The following is a 19604-nucleotide window of genomic DNA, read 5'->3' on the forward strand; positions in this document are numbered from 1 at the left end:
TAGAGGGAATTTATTAAAAAAGACCAGCACTCTTCAACTTCTGCTCCTCACTTCACCTATCACTCTGCATGCAGACTTGTCTTGGAAAGCATTTCTCGTGTCAACATGAGGATTGCCTCCCTGCACCAAAAAATTTACACCTCGTAAATGTCTCGCCCCTCGCCTGACCCCATCTGGCCTCCAACAACCATGGAGGGGGCTACTAGGAGAGACAAATGCTGACACTGACTGGAAATGTATACAACCACTATTCATAAGCACACAACTTACAATTCACATGATGGCAACACAGCCCAACTAATGGAATATGCACTGCCCACATTTAAAATGGTGAGGCTGTTACGAGTAGAGAAGATGAAGGGTACCAGTTATGTTCTAGTAGACATACATCAAGGATGGGGAATATAGAGCTAAACATGTAGCAGGTTCTGTTATGCTAACCATAACCACCTCAATTTATGTGGATAGTCAGGTTGGGTGAAAGTCCCCTTACCTTGTATTGTCTAAATGCCCATGGTGTCCTAATCCATATCTGTCCATACCAGAGTTAGCTTAATCTGCAATGCCAAAATTCATGGATTGAAACCGTGCAACTGCTACAGCAAAAGTTGGGTTGCAAATTGAATCTTACTTAAAAACTAGAAGCGATTTGTATCATTGCACAGCTGAAATAACAACAGGAATTTGTTTACTCATAACTGACACTATTTCTCCAACGTACCCGCAGCATGTACAGCACCCTGCATCTTTTGCTCTCTGACAGAAAGCTCTGTACAATTGTGATTAAACTTTTAAACATCTCTAGCAACTAGTTACATTCTAGTCAACAAATGTCATGAAATACATGCACAAGAAATAGGGTACGCCGGTCTTATCTCAAGCTAGCTTAACACAATGACTTGCTAATGTTAGTTAACTACTACAGTACATTGGGCCATCGTCTTCTCCAATTTTTCTTCTTGAAAGACAAACTAAATTCTACCAGAGTAAATATGAGAAAAAAAAACATTATTCTATTCAGTCCCATATTACAGCACTTTCTTGTCATTCCCTCTCAAAAGCAAATACATTTTCAATGTTATCTATGTTGTGTATAGAAAAAACTATAAAATAGCTGGCTAGCTGGTTAGTCAACATCTATATCTTGTTTTCTAGCCACCTATCTAGCTAGCACATGTTAACATTTGGTGGTACAAAGTGAAACAAATTAGCATTGGGGCTGAACGCAGATTGATACTATTTGTAAACACAACTGACACAACAGTCTTGGCAGGTTCTTTGTGGTGGTAATCAAAAACATTGACGTTAGCTTGAAGTGTTTTCAAGGAAGTTTAATCTTACAATGCCATTTCTGTTATTGCAGCTGCACGGTTCCAATTCATGAAGTTTGACAATGCAAATTAAACTAATTCTAGCACAGGGCAGAAGTAAACAATGGCTAATTGTGAATAAAAACACAGATTGCCATCATGAACCATCCTAGAGTCACCCAAATATGAACCTTCCCTTTGCCAAACCTACACATTAATGCTTTAATTGAACTCCCATGGTTAGTTTAGGCTTTAATGAGTGAATGACAGCACTGATGCTGACAGAGTATGTACATGAAATGGATTTGGCTGTTCATGGGCGTTTGCATTTGGCTGTTCATACATTTGAAAAGGTTGTTACTATGTGACGGGGATTCTTGTAATCTATCTCATAAGATATATCTGATCTCTATAAATTAGCATATGATCCGAATAGTCTGTGTTAGTCAATAGTGCAATTCTATAATCAAACACTTGTTTTTCCAGCCATTGCGCCTCTAATCCATTTCTCTCTTGCTCATTACCAGTGGCTAGCAAAGATTCTGTATCGGCTATGCTAGCTGAGCTTTCCACAGCATTACGTCCCTCCTAGCCTCATGGTGCTCATATGCCTGTATGACATTTCAATCTGTCGACACAATGTTGACAGCAGACCTGGGTTAAATACGACTGTGTGTTCTTTTCAATTACTTTCAAATACAAATACAAAAGTAATTTGGCCTATTTTATTTTTTCTAGTAGATTAATATTGGAATTTACAGTATTCTATTCTATAGTTTCCACTGCATCTTAATCTTGTAAATGTTTACATATTGAGTTATTTATATATGTTTTTTAATTGATCTTTTTTTATCAGCGGTTTGGTTTTAAATAACATTGAGTTCATTGCAAACATCAAGTGTTTTTGAGCAACAGATCTGACAACTTAGTGACAGTTTAATACTTGTTCGCTTCGTTAGCTGCAGAATTAGTATAGCGAGCTAACTGACTAATGTTTTTTGTTTGAATAATGCATCTTGACACACTTGGCTGATCTTTTCACAACATTATTTTAGGAGTTGCCTTAGGCATAAAGGATAGGTGAAACCCAGTAGTGCTGAGAAAGAGGGCTTGTACAACTGGTTATTCTGAACATAGTGTGGTGAGATTTCAGATGTCCCAAGCTGATGAAGCATCACCCAAGTGGGTGCCAAACAGAAGGGAAGAGTCCAGCGGCTTTAAGAACAGGCTGATTCTAAAGACCTGCCCTCTACAAGATCAACAGCAGACTCTGTCACCATCATCTACTTTCCTCTGATCGTCTCTATATGCTCGTGCCATGACCTGAACGTCTTCATCTACTGAGGAGCTGTCAGTCTGTTTTAAGTCTGCTCTTTTTTTTTAAAGACAACCTACTGTTCCTCCATCCCATCATTTCTCACCCCCAATGTTCACAGTTCGGCCTCTGTGTGACTTGGACACTTCAGCCAAAAGATGGATGAGAATAGTGATAAAAGATGGATGAGAACAGGGATGAAAGATGGATGAGAATAGCGCTGAAAGATGGACGAGAATAGGTGCTGAAGGACAAAAGCAGGCAGGGAACAACAGAGAACTGTGTTACTGTTTATGAATGATTCACTGTCAGTGTCTACAAAGCTGAAGTTTGCCCTTGGGCTTGGATACGGGGAATGATCTAGGCCCAGCACTTTGTGTATCCTAGATATCTGGTAAACCTAATAATCTATATACAAGCAACATGACAAATTAACTGATTCATTCAGTAATTGGGACACTCAGATAAAAATAACCATACATTTGTCATCAAACACCTGCATCCACTACATAGAATGTAGCCTGGTTCCCATCTCTGTTCAGCTATTAAGTTCCATAATTTGACATTGAAGGACAGGCAAGGGAATTTAAGCTAAAGAGACTGGTATTTAGATCACAGAGAGTGCTCTTTAGCCAAACAAATAGACCAGTACTGGGGCTAACTGTTGGACGATGGTAAAAGTCCATAAGCTTCTGATCTCTGCCAAGGACCCTCCCTTGCATCGTGCCCTGGGAGTACTCATTCTGTAAGTGGTTCCATGGGGATGCTGTGCTCCCGCTATGCTCTGGGACAATTGCTAGTCAGAACTTTGAGGCTATCATGGGAAATCAGAAGGCTGTCTTTTACGAGGTGGCCCGCAGCGCCACTCCAGGGGCGTAGCTCTCCCACTGGAAGTCACAAAAGGGCTCCGACTGGCGGCCACTGCCCAATTTCTTTCTAACACCTCCCACCGTCTGGGTTTGATCATGCTTATTTGGATATCCCCTGGCCCTCTGTCGTAAAGTCGGCAGGTTACAAAATGGCGCTGGTGAAACTTGAAGGAGGGGGGCCCCCATGGATGCCGACTCCAAACCACTAAACCTCCAGAGCTGTCACCTACACAAAATCTATCAAGGCCCTGTTGTGACCAACAATGGCAGGAAAACTTACAGCCAGTCATAAAAGAAAAGAGCCCCGCTCACGCTCTGTCCCACGTATAAGTGGAATGACAGCTGGAAAAGCAGCCACACATTGTAAACAAGAAGAGGGGCCCGGTGGCTTTTAGGCCTTGTTATAGGGCAACCTCCTGTCTGAACAACCCAGGCCAGTGAGAATGAAGCAATCAGAGGAAAGCCTTTTACAGCCCATTAGACTACAGCTGTACATGGATACTAAATCTACAGTTGCGCTGTTTAAACTTTTCCTTTCGCCGGGGGAATATGTTTTTTCAATAAATTGCCCCAAAATGCAAATTCAATATAATTCGATATTTCAATCGTTGCATATTGCAGCTTTGATCGGACGCCTTGTAATTACAGAGGAAGACCAAACTTACCATTGTTCTTTACGCCGCAGTGATCTAAATGCCCCACTTCCCCATTTTTAAAATTCTTTACAATACATTTTTGTTAATATTTGCTTTTATTTATAGAGAAAGCTAGGAAAGATTGAGGAGAGAGTTTCTGCTGAAAGTGCTGCAGCAGAGGCAGTGGTTCGATCAGCCCAGGCTACAAACAACCATTATGAACATATCTGTACGGGATCTCCAGATCCTGAACAAAACTCTGCTGGACAGAGAAATTAAGAAAAGCTGGATAACAGAAGGATCCTTTGTAGAATACGGCTTCACACCATGCATTCTAAAGACAGTGATACAAAGGGTGTAGAGGTGTAGAGCTATTAGAGCATTTAAAAAAGAAACTCACTCTGATACACAGTCACTGTATTTGGGCTTAGCTCACCCCTCTCCTCTTCTCGTTGGTTCTCTGGGGTGTGTAGTTTACCCCTTCATCCACATTAATCACAGCTAGAAACTCATCTCTGTTTGTGCAGCATTTCTCGTGTTTACTCTGTTCTCCAGTTCTCTGGAGTAGCTCGCTACAAACAGCTGTTCAGCTATGAGCGGGAGGCTCTAAAGCACCCAGGGCTCTCATGACAGCTCCGAGTTCCACCACTGTGGTTGGCCTCTGATAACTGCCCGCATGTGCTGACACTACAAAGCCTGCATGTTAAAACCAGTTATAAAGGGGACTATAGACTGTCCTGTTGCATGTTAGAACCAGGTATAAAGGGGTCTACAGACTGTCCTGTTTCATGTTATAAACAGGTATTACTGGGCCTACAGATTGTCCTGGTGCATGTTAGAACCAGGTATAAAGGGGTCTACAGACTGTCCTGTTACATGTCAGAAACGGGTATAACTGGGTCTACAGACTTTTCTTGTGGATTTTACAAAAGGGTATAATGGGGTCAGTAGACTGTTCTGGTGCATGTTACAAATGGGTATAAAGGAGTTTACAGACTGTCCTGGTGCATGTTACAAATGGGTATGAAGGGGTCCACAGACTCTCCTAGTGCATGTTAGAAACTTGTATAAAGGAGTCTACAGACTGTCCTGGTGCATGTTAGAAACGGGGATAACTGGGTCTACAGACTGTCCAGGTGCATGTTAGAAACAGGCATAACTGGGTCTACAGACTGTCCTGTTTCATGTTAGAAACGGGTATAAAGGAGTCTACAGACTGTCCTGGTGCATGTTAGAAAGGGTATAACTGGGTCTACAGACTGTCCTGGTGCATGTTAGAAATGGGTATTACGGAGTCTACAGACTGTCCTGGTGCATGTTAGAAACGGGTATAACTGGGTCTACAGACTGTCCTGGTGCATGTTAGAAACGGGTATAACTGGGTCTACAGACTGTCCTGGTGCATGTTAGAAACGGGTATAACTGGGTCTACAGACTGTCCTGGAGCATGTTAGAAATGGGTATAACTGGGTCTACAGACTGTTCTGGGGCATCAGACGGCCACGTCTTCACTTTCCATCTCCTTCTTTGAGTGAATAATTTTTACCCACCTATCTCGTGTAAATGTTTTCCCTTTTCCTCCGAATCTTCCGAACATTCAAGCTTTCTTACACACACACAAACACATACACACCAACTTTCGTATATACACACACAAACAAACACACACACACACACACACAGTGAAACACAGCTGGTTGCTGAGTCAGGAGGAGAAGAGGAAACGTGGTAGAGAAAGGCCATCCCTGTCCCCAGGCTGTGTCCCAGCAGCCCCCAGCCACCACAGGGACAGGAGACACCACATAAATCACAATACAATGGCTCCTGCATGGGGAGGCTGTCGGAGCCTGTTTGTGTGACCATGTTTTTAGGAGGGAGTGTGAGTGAGTGAGTGTGGGCTGCGTGTGCGCGTGTGTGCGTGCGTGGGTGTGAAACAATAACTCTCCATGGAACCGGGTCATGTACTGTACACATGTAAACGTGTATTGTGATTCCTCACTAGACACGGAAAAGACATGTGAAGCTGGTAAACGTGTGTATCGTCCTAGTGATGTTATCCGTCAAATCGAAAAAAGGTAGATTTATGTTAACTGAACAATCACCGCGTGACGCTGCCATGGTAACAGCAGAGCAAACAATATCCGGGCTCTCGCAACAGGATAAATATCTGTAACAGTTCTCAACTGTGTTCTTAATTGCTCGCCATTATCCTTGGAATTGGGGATAGTTCGTTGATGGTGAAATCCATTGACCTGCATCTGTGGATTCAGGATCAGAAACCAGATTGTCATACCATTGCTCTCTCTCCTTCTCTCTACCTTCCATCCTCCATGCCCTGCCTCTTTTAGTATTCCATATTGTTTTCGGATCCATATTAGCTGTTGCCAGACAGCAGCTCTTCCAGGGGAGCAAACCACTGTGCATTGGATAACATTACATAAACCCTTACATTACTAAGAATAATGTTTATGTGTGTGTGTTAGTGTACTGGGGTGTGCGTGGCTTTCCGCAATACCATCAGGTGATCTTTTATCCGTTTTTTTAATCAGATCTTTGGTTCTCACGCGCTCCCTTTTCCTCTCTTCCTCACTCTCTCACCTCCTTGCTTTTCATTATTGCTCGTATACCTCACTTCACAAACAAACCAGGGTTGAATTATGGGAAATACCATAAAATGAGTCAGCGAGGTAAGAAAGGTGCCTCCACTGAGGCTGGCAAGGGGTCTATTCCATTCAGGTACAGAAACAAAGGGGAGGCTAGTACAGTCAGGCTGCACAACACCCCACCCCTACCCCCCAACATGATATCTATTGCTTTTCTCCTCTCAAACCCTTCTGTCCGATTTGTGAGAGTGTGTGTAAAACTGCCAGTCATTGTAGAATATAAAAGAGTCTTCCCAGCTGCCCAGCCTCCAGCGATAGCTGCCAAGACCCTAAACACTTCCAAGCCTCTTCCATTGTGTGGCACTCCGTTTATATTCACCGTTTTAAAAATATACTATCTGCTCGGATACTACTGAGTTGTAAATTCTGTCCGTCTCCTTACATAGCCCTTTAAGTTGTTTTTTTTTTACCAGGGCCCACACGTCTCCATGCAAAAAAGCAGAGCTCTAAATTCTGTAGGGAAAAGGGTGCCATTTTGGATACTACAGGACTTAGACACTTACACCCCATCGCAGTGAAATCGCCTGGTCCACAAAGCACTCCTTTGATCGGAAAATGTGGAGGCATCTTTCATTTTCTCTTCAAACAACTCCAGAGGGTTAGGCTGAAACTCGGCGATGCTAACTCAAAGCTGAAAAAATGCATCTGATGAAGCCAAAAATATAGTGCGAGCCATGCATAAATAACGAAAGTCGGTGTAAAACAATGAGCGTCTCTTTATACTTGTGCCCGGGCATGAGTGAGCATTGTACACGTTTGTGTTGTGCGCTATGGGGACTGTAGTTTGATCTTTCAACTTCCATCCAAAAGGGAGGAGCGCGGAGAGGGACACAGAGAGAGGAGTGATACAAGGAGAAGGGTTCGGAGAGAAAAAGACGAGTCAGTTAAAGAGAAAGAAAGAGAGAAAATGAAACTTCAATTGATCCAATTCAGCTGTCAGAGCCGACCAGAGAACTCACCTTTGACCTTCCTCATGCCCCGTTCGTGTCTCCATGGAGACAAGCCCTCCTGAGTGGGGACTGTATTCTCTAGACTGACGGCGCATGACAACTACATTACTTCCATAGATTTTAAAACTGTTTGTGCTCCACAGGTCTCATCAGACCGACGGCAGAAACAGGAATGTGGTCAGGATCACTCGTGACATCAGGCCTCGCCCATGAAGAACGGCTGAGACGGCGTTTGCTCGATTCTCACCATTTCTTTGGGTCGTTTCATTCTTCAGTCCCATCGGGATTTTCTGTCACGTGCGGGATTCCAGCGTCGACGCACGCCTCATCACTTAGGGAGAGTCTGAGCGTTTTCCACAGCGAGGTTTTGACTGACATCTCTTCTTTATCCCAGGGCATCGCACTCGTTCATACGAGAGAGAAACAGACCCCTCAGTCGTCACTGCTGAAGACCCCGCAGGCGTTCCCTAGGAAGTCCACCACGGCCTTGACCGCGTTAAGATTTAAACACACCCACCGACAGTGGGGCCGAGACTCAGGCTCAGCGAGCCCTTAAGATATAAATACACCCACACCCCCCTATTCGTCTGGTACTTACTGGCGGGTGTGGACCCAAGCCCCGGGGCAGTTGGCCGTAATGAACACCCCTGTCTTTCCACATCCTCCAACTCTCCCGTCCTGCCAAACCTCACTTGCTTTGCTGTCCTAACCACGGGGCCGGAGTGCCGGCTTGAAGACGGCCTTCTTCAGGGGTCTCTCCGGTGGTATCGGCTTACCAGGCGGCACTCGGTTTTAATAGGTGATCAGAGCAGCTGCTGGAGACACAGCGCTGATTTACTGCTCTTCGGAAAGGCTTAATGACTACAGGAGACAGACGGCTCTTAACTCTTTGATGTTGGGGTTGGTTGGTTGGGGGGGGGGTGTAATGGAGTGCTATCGGGTGGCCACACACACACAAACGCGAGATAACACGAACGTACGTTAGCGCAACAGGCGTGCACGCGCACCCGTACGCCCACTCAAACGCACGTGCAGACACTTCGGTCTTGGAGCAGAGTGCAGAACTGAAAGTCCCTTTGAAGGAATCAGGCAGTCCACCTGCCCGTTCCACTCCCTAGAACAATACGCTTAGACACAACGTGAGCTCAGCATTCGCTAACGTCCAGCACGTCTGTCTCACACGCACACATGCACGTAACGCACGTAACGTAACGCACACACGCACACATCCACACATGCGTGCGCGCGCACACACACACGCACACACACACACACATGCAAAACACTTGCGTTTTTTAGTTGACAGGTGGTGCATGCTTTACACAGTACCCAGGGTCCCAATAGGCGTAGCACTTCAGCACTGACAAATTGCTACACGCACTCCCACTCACTCCCACACACACACACACACACACACATATATACTGTACTGGTTTTAAATGTAGAAATTTGGCCTAGAAATCTAGTACAGGCCCCAGTCTCCCATCCTCGGGGCAATGGTTGCTGGATATTTTTTTTGTCTTCTGCTTGCCAACCAGGATGTAATCAAAAACAGACTGAATAATCAACAAAATGTATTTTATTGAGGGAAGAATGGATCCCAGTAGCCCATAAATTAGATTAAAATGGGCACTGGGACCGTGAATGATGCTCCGCTAACAAACCCAAGTCAAGCCAGCCTCTCTTGATGCCAGATGAGAGAATGCCAAGCACTTCCTTCTGTAAATAATCAAAGAGACAAGAAAGGGAAATGGCTGAAAAGAGGAAAAGGCAGAGGGAGAAGGGAAGGCCTGATTGTTAAATCTACTTCTCTTTTTGTTAACAGATTAAAATCAATGTACTGTATCAGAGCAGTTAGGCTCAGTGTGTGTTTGGAAAATGAGGAGCGCTTCTTCATATGTATGCAAAGGGCCAAGCACTCACCAGAGAGTTCGCCTGGAGGACCAGGGGTGGGAGAAACCCTAATCAACAATACAGCGCGGGCATCTCAAAGCCCGCAAAAGACGGGAAGTGGCCGAGCTTGGGCCTCTCCTCCTCTCACAGTCTTTCAGCGGCCTCTCCCTCTCAGTCTGTCTGTCTGTCTGTCTGTCTGTCTGTATAAAACACCAATCAATGATTTGCCAAGGACATCGAAGGCATTTCAGTGTTCAGCCTCTCTGTGTGTTAATGCCTCACCGTCTGTCTGTGTGCCCCTCTCTGTTTCTTTTGCTGTCTCCCCTGTTATGGGGGTGTGATGTTTGGGATGTTTTCCCTTGGCAGCCCCACTGCATAACGACCGTGCTGACTGGAGGCCTGCTACCAGCTGTTCCAGGAACGCTCAACGGACATGTATCTGGGACCTCGCTGCAGGAGAAGAGGCACCAGCCGCCATGGCCTTGGAACCAGCATGGGAGGAGTAACCGGCCGTATCACCGGACCCCAGAGACTTCATTCACCTGCATGTAAATCACTCCCTTTTAGCGTGTCTGCGTGTGGGAATGCAGCACGAGCCGCAGAGGAGAAATCCGGGGGAGGGTGGGCGAGGTGTGGGTGTCCAGTCGACACACAAAGACCTAAATGTGCACATCTTGGCAAACACACACAGGGACACCGGCGCGCAGACACAAAAACACACACGCACACCTGCCATTGTAATTCATGCGGTCATTTTCCATACATGAAAGAGACAGGCTTCTGTCAGAGTGGGGGAGGGGGGGGCACATATTACCCTTCCTGTCGGTCTGGTCCTCAGAACAGAGCAGAAAGAATGACAATAACATGAGTGCTGATGCGACTGCTGTCCCCCGAAGGCCTGTCTGGCCTTAAGAACTCCACTCTATCCAGGCCTGGGTTCAAATAATATTGGTTGTCTATAAATACTGCCTTCAGTGGAAACCGCTGAAGTGCCAGATGGACAGTTGAACTTGTAGGACTACTCCAATGACACTTGCTTGTTAGGAAGGTTTTATCAGCCGCAGCTGAAGCATTTGAAAGAAACAAATACAAGGTGGACCCTGTTCAGTTTATTTGCACCAGGGCTTGCAAAATCATTTATAAGCAGCGATTTAGATCAAGAAGTCTATATACCAACATTTTGTTGTGTGTACTTTTGTTCCATGCAGTACGTCAGAATTAATCATTTGAACCTGAAAGTAATTCCAATAACCTGCTCTATTTGCATGACCGCTTTTGTCTACACGCTAGAGTGAGGAGGGAATTATTTAAAATATAGTGTAACATGTTGGCGTGCGCTAAAAACAAATGACAGCTCGCAAAACAAATGTGGCATTACAGCTTAGCATTAAAAGAGCTGACATTTAGCAAGGCTCATTTAAATGGCTGGCCACACGGTGCTCACCAGGCACTAACAACAGCTAGAGCGTGAGTGAGTGGGCCTGGGCTAGGCTGTACGGTGAACTCTCAATGGCTTGTGGGCAGGTTGTCCTATAGACGAATGAACACCTGGATTAATGGGGTCATGGAGCAGACCTGCTGAGGAAAGAGAATCCCAGCCAACGTGGCCATTTTCCTTCACACTAAGTAACAGCATGTCTCAAACGCATTTATTCTGAATGACAAACTGAAAGCTCTTGGTCCATCTAGGAATATTCTGGTTCCCATATACAAGATGAACATGATGTCATGTATGGTAGGCCCACAACTGCCTCATGAGATTGAAAAATAGATTTTTGTCCTTTCTAGTGGGCATTTGTTGTTGGTATCTTGGAAGCGATAAACACCACTGTATTAAGTCCAGCTGTACTGTACAGAACCTTTTCTGAAGTTTCTATTCATATCTTGAGAACTCTCTGGTTGTGAAAAAAAGGCGTCATCAGAAAATGGCTGCCATGAAAAGCTAATTTTGCAACATTTGATTTTAAAAATGTTCTATAGTGTATTATATATTGTGTAGTATGAATTCATTTCCATTATTAACATCAGACAAATTCCAAGGTTAGGGTAAATATGTTGCATATTCCAAGCTTAGGTTTAAGAGTAGGTATTAATGTATTACTGGCAGGGTTATGGTCAAAGTTAAGTATTAAGGTCTTAGGGTTAGTACAAAAGCTAAGACATAGGTCTTAAGATAGTTTAGTTAGTGTAAGGTTAGGTATTGAGGTATTTTGGTTAGGGTAAATGTTTAGTAGTAAGGTATTATGGTTAGGGTAAAAGTTAGATATTAAGGTATTATTGTTAGGCTAAAGGTTAAGGTTGAGTATTAAGGTATTATGGTTAGAGTATATGTTAAGTATTAAGGTATTATGGTTAGGGTAAATGTTAAGTATTAAGTTATTATGGTTAGGGTAAATGTTAAGTATGGAGGTATTATGGTTAGGGTAAACGTTAAATTTAGGTATTAACTCATTACAGTTAGCGAATAGGTTAGGGGAAAGGTTAAGGTAAGGAATTATGGTTAGGGTAAAGGTTATGTGTAGGTATTAAGGCATTACAGTTATGGGCAAGGTTAAATATAAATATATTACTCTTAGGGGACACCTGAGTAACACTTCTGGAACCCACGAGAGTTGTCTAAAACTGAATGGGAAACCGGTCCTTGGTGTTGAAAGACAGTTTTGACTTGGTGTGTGAAAGGGAGATTACTACAGAACCTGAAGAAAGAATGCTCTGGCCCTTTAAATCCACCTCAGTGGCTGGCAGTCTAATGGATGCAGTGTAAAGGTGCTAATGGATGGCAACCTGAAAAATGGTCTTATCTGAAAAGGTCCGGAATAGTTATAAATGAAATAATTACATTGAGCACATTAATCCGCGTTTTGGCTTTGGGGAAGAGCTCAGCCGACCACTTGATCTGCCTGTGTGTGTGTCTGTGTTTCAAAGTAACCAGCTCCTTCCTCTCTCTATTGTTCATTCACTCGGTTTCTGTGGGCGCTAACAGCAACAGCCCTTATTATTCATTCCGACTAGCTTTGAACCAGGAACCCCAGCAGGGGAACGAGTAGAACCAAAAAGACAGAGAGAACGATGGTGTATCAGTAAAAAGTCAGCGAAAGACAAAGAGAGAGAGAGAGAGAGAGAAATCAGAAAGAAAAGAGAAAAGAGAGAGATGGTAGATTAAAAGAGAGAGATGGCAGATGAAATGAGAGAGATGGTAGATAAAAAGAGATGGTAGATGAAAAGAGAGAGATGGTAGATGAAAAGAGAGAGATGGTAGATGAAAAGAGAGAGATGGTAGATGAAAAGAGAGAGATGGTAGATGAAAAGAGAGAGATGGTAGATGAAAAGAGAGAGATGGCAGATGAAATGAGAGAGATGGTAGATAAAAAGAGATGGTAGATGAAAAGAGAGAGATGGTAGATGAAAAGAGAGAGATGGTAGATGAAAAGAGAGAGATGGCAGATGAAAAGAGAGAGATGGTAGATGAAAAGAGAGAGATGGCAGATGAAAAGAGAGAAATGGTAGATGAAAAGAGAGAGATGGCAGATGAAAAGAGAGAGATGGCAGATGAAAAGAGAGAGATGACAGATGAAAAGAGAGAGATGGCAGATGAAAAGAGAGAGATGGCAGATGAAAAGAGAGGTTGAGGGATAGAAGGACAACAGTCATTTAGAAAGAGAAGTCTGATTGTCTGGGAAGATATTAGTAATGCACCAAAACAAAACGCTTGGGCAACCCTGCAGGAGAGAGAGATGGAGAGATGAAGGAAGAGAGGTAAAGACAAAACTATTCACATTATCAGCTCATTAAGACCTTCCATTGCCAGTGTGCTGACCCGCCCATGTCTGTGGTGCATTACAGCGGACCACAAGTCAACAATTAAACATGATAGTATTATACACACACATACATACATACACACTATCCAAAATGCCAACATGCATGCGCGGATGCACTTCCACATTGGGGTATTCAAGGGGTCATTTTACAAGCTCCAGGCGAACTCTCCTTCAAGGCAATGATTTAAAAAAGGAGATATTCTTGTATGACTCAGGATAAGGAGTATGTCATTTGGATACGCCTGTGAACAGGGCATGCCTGTGGTCAGTTCCATTTCAAATCCAATGTGTGAAGAAAACCCCCCAAAATTCTTACTCAAATGAAAAAGCTGTTGAAGAACAGGAATTGGAAAATACGTGTGATTTTTGAATTGCTAGGAATTTAAATTCAACTGAAGCCCTCCCTTACAGTCAGAAATGAAAGTTCTTATAAATCATTATTAATAAGTGAAGATTTATGCAGTAGATGTTCAGTTGCCAAGACGATTGTACAACAGAAAGGCAGAATGGCTGTGATCCACCAAAGAGGCAAGATGTATTCCTAAACATTCTTACCATTCCCCAAGACTGTTACTATTATATGGAAGATTTGTTAACGGATTTGATATATTTACCAATACTTGGGTATTAAATAACAGTTTGAATTCAATATCCAATGATGTCAGCGCATACTTCAAGCTGTTATCCGAACTTAAAATACAGTAGATAATTAATTCACCCGTTCCTAATTTTCTGAAAATGGATTTATTAATCAATAAACCCAGAAAAAACCCAGCCTCAATGATCTCATTCCCCACGTGGGGTCCAAAGCTACGTTCATTTCCTTGTAAAGGATGGAGGCCAATAAACAGCAAGTTTGGTGTAAATCAGCCCATGGATTCGTGGTTCATGTAACACCCATCCGTTTATGAACACTTAATGGAGATCTGAATGATGAAGATGTATATGCCTCAACAATATCAGTTCAAATAACTAAAAAAAAATATGTAGACTTTTGCCAATAAAATCTCTTAAACCATATGGTTCCTTGGTTTTTTCAGTGAGCCTGGGTCATGGGTGATAATGTGAAGGCAACTCTGCCATCTAGTGGCCACAGCACAGTCATGTAATTCAATGGTTCCCAAATCAGGTCCAGGCGGGGTTAGTGGACATGCAGGTGTTTGTTCCAGCACAAACCACGGGGCTATCCTACCTGATAATTAGTGGCAATTATCCAGTTTCCCACATCTGAATAAGTCCCTGATTAGCGAAATCTGTCAGCCCCACCGATTTCAAGGTCCAAACTGAATTGACCGGCCATAGAAAGTCCTAGCCTGTTGATGAATACCCCTGCCAAAATGGGCTGGGCCGGGCCCGCCCTCTATCAACCTCTTAGGCACTAACACATTTGATTTTTTTATGCACCAAATGAGAGTGATTTCAGAGGCACTGGATATAATGACGTGGTCTTAACGTCCCTGACTTAGTTGTAGTAGCTGTTGGCCTGCTAGGCAACAACATGAGACCTGGATTGAGCCTACCGAGTTAACACGTCAGGGTTATTATGGACAGAGGTAGTCATCATGCTTTTTATTAAAAATTAAATTTTGTACTCCTTTGGGACTCCTTTTGGCATATGACAGTTTATCCAAGTGGGTGTTAGGAAACCAATTTGATGTTTTTTTTAGTACCCTAACCAGACTGGTTGACAGGGTGGTCTATAGACTACCCACATGCCTAGCTGAGCAGTCACTGGTCTACTAGAATGTAAATAATCAGACTGACATGGTGTGATTTCTTTTATTCAGCTCTCACAAAAATGAAAAGGTAAAATGTTCTAGAATGTTTTGTGGAAACTTATTCAGTCCAAAATCATTCAGAAACATAAACATGTTAACACCATCTATACACCCATCAGGTCGGGCTTCGTGTGCATCTTGCTCCCCTTTCCTAATTTGTCTGTGTGTAGGTCTTTTCAAATGGGCTAACATATCCAACAATCATTGAATTTTGTCTGTTTCTTACTCCTTTAAGAGTCGATCGATGGAATTAACCTCACAAGTTATATAAACTTTGTCACAGAACATTACATAGCTTCCCATGTATCTATGTTTTCAGGGTTTTCTGCTTCTAACAGTAAAGTTTGATTTCAACAATGGGTGAGGTAAAAATACATGCACTTCTCTAAATGCATGCCTGCAAGATGACATTCATTACTACGGTCTGTCAACATACACCTGTTAAGCAATAGATCTAATCAATCTGCCATTTTGGCCTCAACTGTCTGTTAATACAGGTTCTTGCTGCATTCATAAGGGGTAGGTAGAAAAACTCACATTTTGAACTTGAGAAATACTGCAGTTGGATTATTAGTTTAACCCACCGTTCCTGTGGTAAATACAGTGAACAAGAACCTGCTAGGCTCTCCCTTCAACTAGCGATTGTTCCTGATGTCACTCACATCAGGAATCTGTCAGTGTAGAGTGAGACTACCTTCTTGATTAGCATCTCCCAGAGGGAGTGCTAAAGCCACAGATTTGAAGCAGCCTACAAAGACCAAATAGGTTGAGTTACCCATTAAGCTCAGTGGTCAAGTCAATGACAAGACATGAAGGCGTATGACCAGTCTTGTGGTTTCAAGAAAGAAAACCAAGCCAACAGCACCCACCAGTGGACAAAGCCTGAAGCAGCAACTAATCTGTTCATCTTTCTCCTCAAATGTGAGGTCAGGAATGCATGTAGCTTGAGACACAAATAGGCTAAATAGATAGTCACATGGAATACCTTTTAATGGCTCAGAAGCAGACACATTATACAAAACAATGTACAAGCAATGTGACATCCAAAAGAAGCAAGACGTACAGGAACAATCTTTTCAACAGCAAACACGGGACCAACAAAGACCACACACACACCCCCATTGGCAGATAATCCTGAACGTGGAGACCGGTGCAAAGTGGCAGTTATCAGGCAGGACACGTTGAGAGAGTCCGGGTTCACGGTCAGGTCAAGGCTTTAGAAACATTTGCGGTGGACGATGGAAGGGCCAGACTCATCGTATTCCTGCTTGGAGATCCACATCTGCTGGAAGGTGGAGAGAGAGGCCAGGATGGAGCCGCCGATCCAAACAGAGTACTTCCGCTCGGGAGGGGCAATAATCTGGGACAAGAGATTTGGATGTATGAAACAGAACAGGAGTACGACATTTATCATACACAGTTGAGACAGACATCAGGAGGACTGAGAGGGCTAGTTAGTGGCTGCCACAATGAATGGCAGGAGGCTCACAGGATCACCCATGGACACCCACCTTGATCTTCATCGTAGGGGGTGCTAGAGCACTGATTTCCTTCTGCATTCTATCAGCAATCCCAGGAAACATTGTGGTGCCACCAGAGAGGACGGTGTTTGCGTACAAGTCTTTCCTGATGTCCACGTCACACTTCATGATGGAGTTGTAGGTCGTCTCATGAACTCCAGCGCTTTCCATTCCTACAAGAGAAATGTGCATGGGGGGACGGGGGACGGACTCATTTAAGCCAATAAAGAGTCATGTATTATAGGAGAGTCAACCCCAATTTTAGAAACATTAAGCACAGCTCATGGACACCAAACACTAATTAGAGACCAATTAGTCAGATATTTAACATTAAAAGTTCACCACGAAATCCTTAACACACATGACATCCGCTCACCAATGAAGGACGGTTGGAACATAGTCTCAGGGCAGCGGAAGCGCTCATTGCCGATAGTGATGACCTGTCCATCAGGCAGCTCGTAGCTCTTCTCCATGGCAGAACTGGAGGCGCAGGTCTGCATCTCCTGCTCAAAGTCAAGCGCCACGTAGCTCAGCTTCTCCTTGATGTCCCGCACGATTTCCCTCTCAGCCGTGGTGGTGAAGCTGTAGCCACGCTCGGTCATGATCTTCATGAGGTAGTCTGTGAGATCACGGCCGGCCAGGTCCAGACGCAGGATGGCGTGGGGGAGAGCGTAGCCCTCGTAGATCGGCACAGTGTGGCTGACGCCGTCCCCGGAATCCATCACGATTCCAGTCGTGCGGCCGGACGCGTACAAAGACAACACAGCCTGGATGGCTACATACATGGCGGGGCTGTTGAAGGTCTCAAACATGATCTGGCAGAACGAGATTCCAGTTTAGAATTGTTGGGAGACACTTCACCCAAAAATAAAGCCCTTTTAAGTCAGCAAAGTACTTCACAGAGAGACTAGGACCAGAGAACACTATAGAGGCAGAAGCACAACAGCTAGGAATAACTTCACTGCAACAATTCCTACAGTAATTTAATGCCATTTACAGGCGCTAAGTGTTGTCACAGATGTAACCGCTCAGGTCCACAAAAATACAGCTCGTTCCCATTACCTGGGTCATCTTCTCCCGGTTGGCTTTGGGATTTAGGGGGGCCTCTGTAAGCAGGACAGGGTGCTCCTCTGGGGCAACACGTAGCTCGTTGTAGAAGGTGTGATGCCAGATCTTCTCCATATCATCCCAGTTCGTAACAATGCCGTGCTCAATGGGATACTTCAGAGTGAGGATGCCCCGTTTGCTCTGGGCCTCGTCTCCCACATAGCTGTCTTTCTGCCCCATGCCCACCATCACACCCTGAGGAAGACACATTAGTCAGGGTGCAGACGGAGTCAAAAGACAAGAAATGAGCGCACGTTGTCCAAAGAGCTTTGTTGGAGAAGGCAGACATTGCCTGGATAGGCTACACAGGCAACATCCAAATCCCAATAAGAAACACACTGAAAAGTGAAATGCCAGTTGGCACCCTTCGTACCTACAGGATACATTTTTAAAGTAAAGTCAGGTTTTGGCTTAGTATATACACAGTTTATAAAACATTTAGTGCTTGCTTTCCAATTATATGCAGTTTGAGGAATAGTCCTTCGGCTAAACAGCACGACCAGAACATGGAAGTTTAAGCGCATTACGCGTCAGGCAAAATGCAAGTGAGCGGTACGTGGTTCAAACCTGATGTCTGGGTCTTCCAACGATGGAGGGGAACACAGCACGGGGAGCGTCATCCCCTGCAAAACCAGCCTTGCACATACCGGAGCCATTGTCGACCACCAGTGCAGCAATATCCTCCTCAAGCATTCTGAAACAAATGCATTAAAGTATTCGATTTCACCGTTCAAATTGTACTAGCCTAGTCCGATTGCGGCTCAAGAGCAGTAGCCTGCAGTTACTACAAGTGTAACAGAAAAAAACATAACGAACATTACAATAAAATTCCAAGTCAGCACGCTTTATCGCTAAGGAATCATACGCCATGTTCTTAAATACAATATTTTATATGTATCGCTACCACAACACAGCATTTCGCAATTGACTACCGCAACTATAGTGAACATAACACAGAAAAACCTTCAAGAAACTCAGTGGTGATGCGCTTGCTTACCTGTCAAGTAATGTAGCACTTTCTTCTACAAGGATGAGCCAAGACAATCGTAATCATTAACGTGTGCGAAGCATTCACAATCACTACGCGTCTGATGAGCCCCTTTTCTACCCCAACAATGCGTCACACCCCCACCAAACGCGGTTCACCTGCTCGCACCTGCTCATACCATATATGGGCATCGTTTTAAAACAAGGGACCGGATTGGATGTTCATTATTCATTCGTTAATTGACCGCTTGGGCTGTGTTGTTCTTCACACCAGAGCTATTCAAAAGCCACCGGGCTGAATTGATTTGCGTTGGGTTTCGGGAAAATGTTTAACATTTAGAAAGGTTGGACGCACCCTGAACATTGTAGAAAAGAGTGACTGGTCCAGTCCATTTATGCAATCAAAATAAATGAGCATGCTAATGCAAAACCAGCCACTCTGCCCTAGTCATTTGATCATGTTTAACATTCATCTAAATGATTTGAACCAACAACCTTTCAGTACCCATTTTAGCACACATTAGTTGAAATATATATACTTATATACTTTTCAAGCCAGAAATTAAGATTTTAACTGGAAAATGTATTTCGATTTAATATATGTCATTTAGATTTAGTGTTTGGAAACATTTCAAATTTGTGACTTATTTAAAAAGAAAGTGTTGTTGTAACACAACTTGTTCTGTTATAGGGATACATATAGCTTATTCTCAGGCTGATATATAAAAATGTGAAGTCTGTTCAAGGGTCCTGTGG

At 43.8% G+C, this 19604-nt stretch overlaps 1 protein-coding gene across 1 annotated transcript; it reads right to left on the bottom strand.

Annotated features, from left to right (window-relative positions):
- Positions 1-16201: 16201 nt before the first annotated feature.
- On the bottom strand, positions 16202-18969 carry LOC105012846 (actin, non-muscle 6.2). Its single transcript, XM_010873954.3, has 6 exons — positions 18859-18969; positions 18429-18555; positions 17817-18056; positions 17131-17569; positions 16746-16927; positions 16202-16594 (listed from the first exon to the last, which is right to left on the bottom strand). Exons 2-6 carry the CDS (start codon positions 18552-18554, stop codon positions 16451-16453), a joined length of 1131 nt encoding a protein of 376 aa, XP_010872256.1. The 5' UTR covers position 18555; positions 18859-18969; the 3' UTR covers positions 16202-16450.
- Between the last annotated feature and the right edge of the window lie 635 nt (positions 18970-19604).

The sequence above is a fragment of the Esox lucius genome, chromosome 11 (genome assembly GCF_011004845.1).
Source record: "Esox lucius isolate fEsoLuc1 chromosome 11, fEsoLuc1.pri, whole genome shotgun sequence".
NCBI lineage: Eukaryota > Metazoa > Chordata > Actinopteri > Esociformes > Esocidae > Esox > Esox lucius.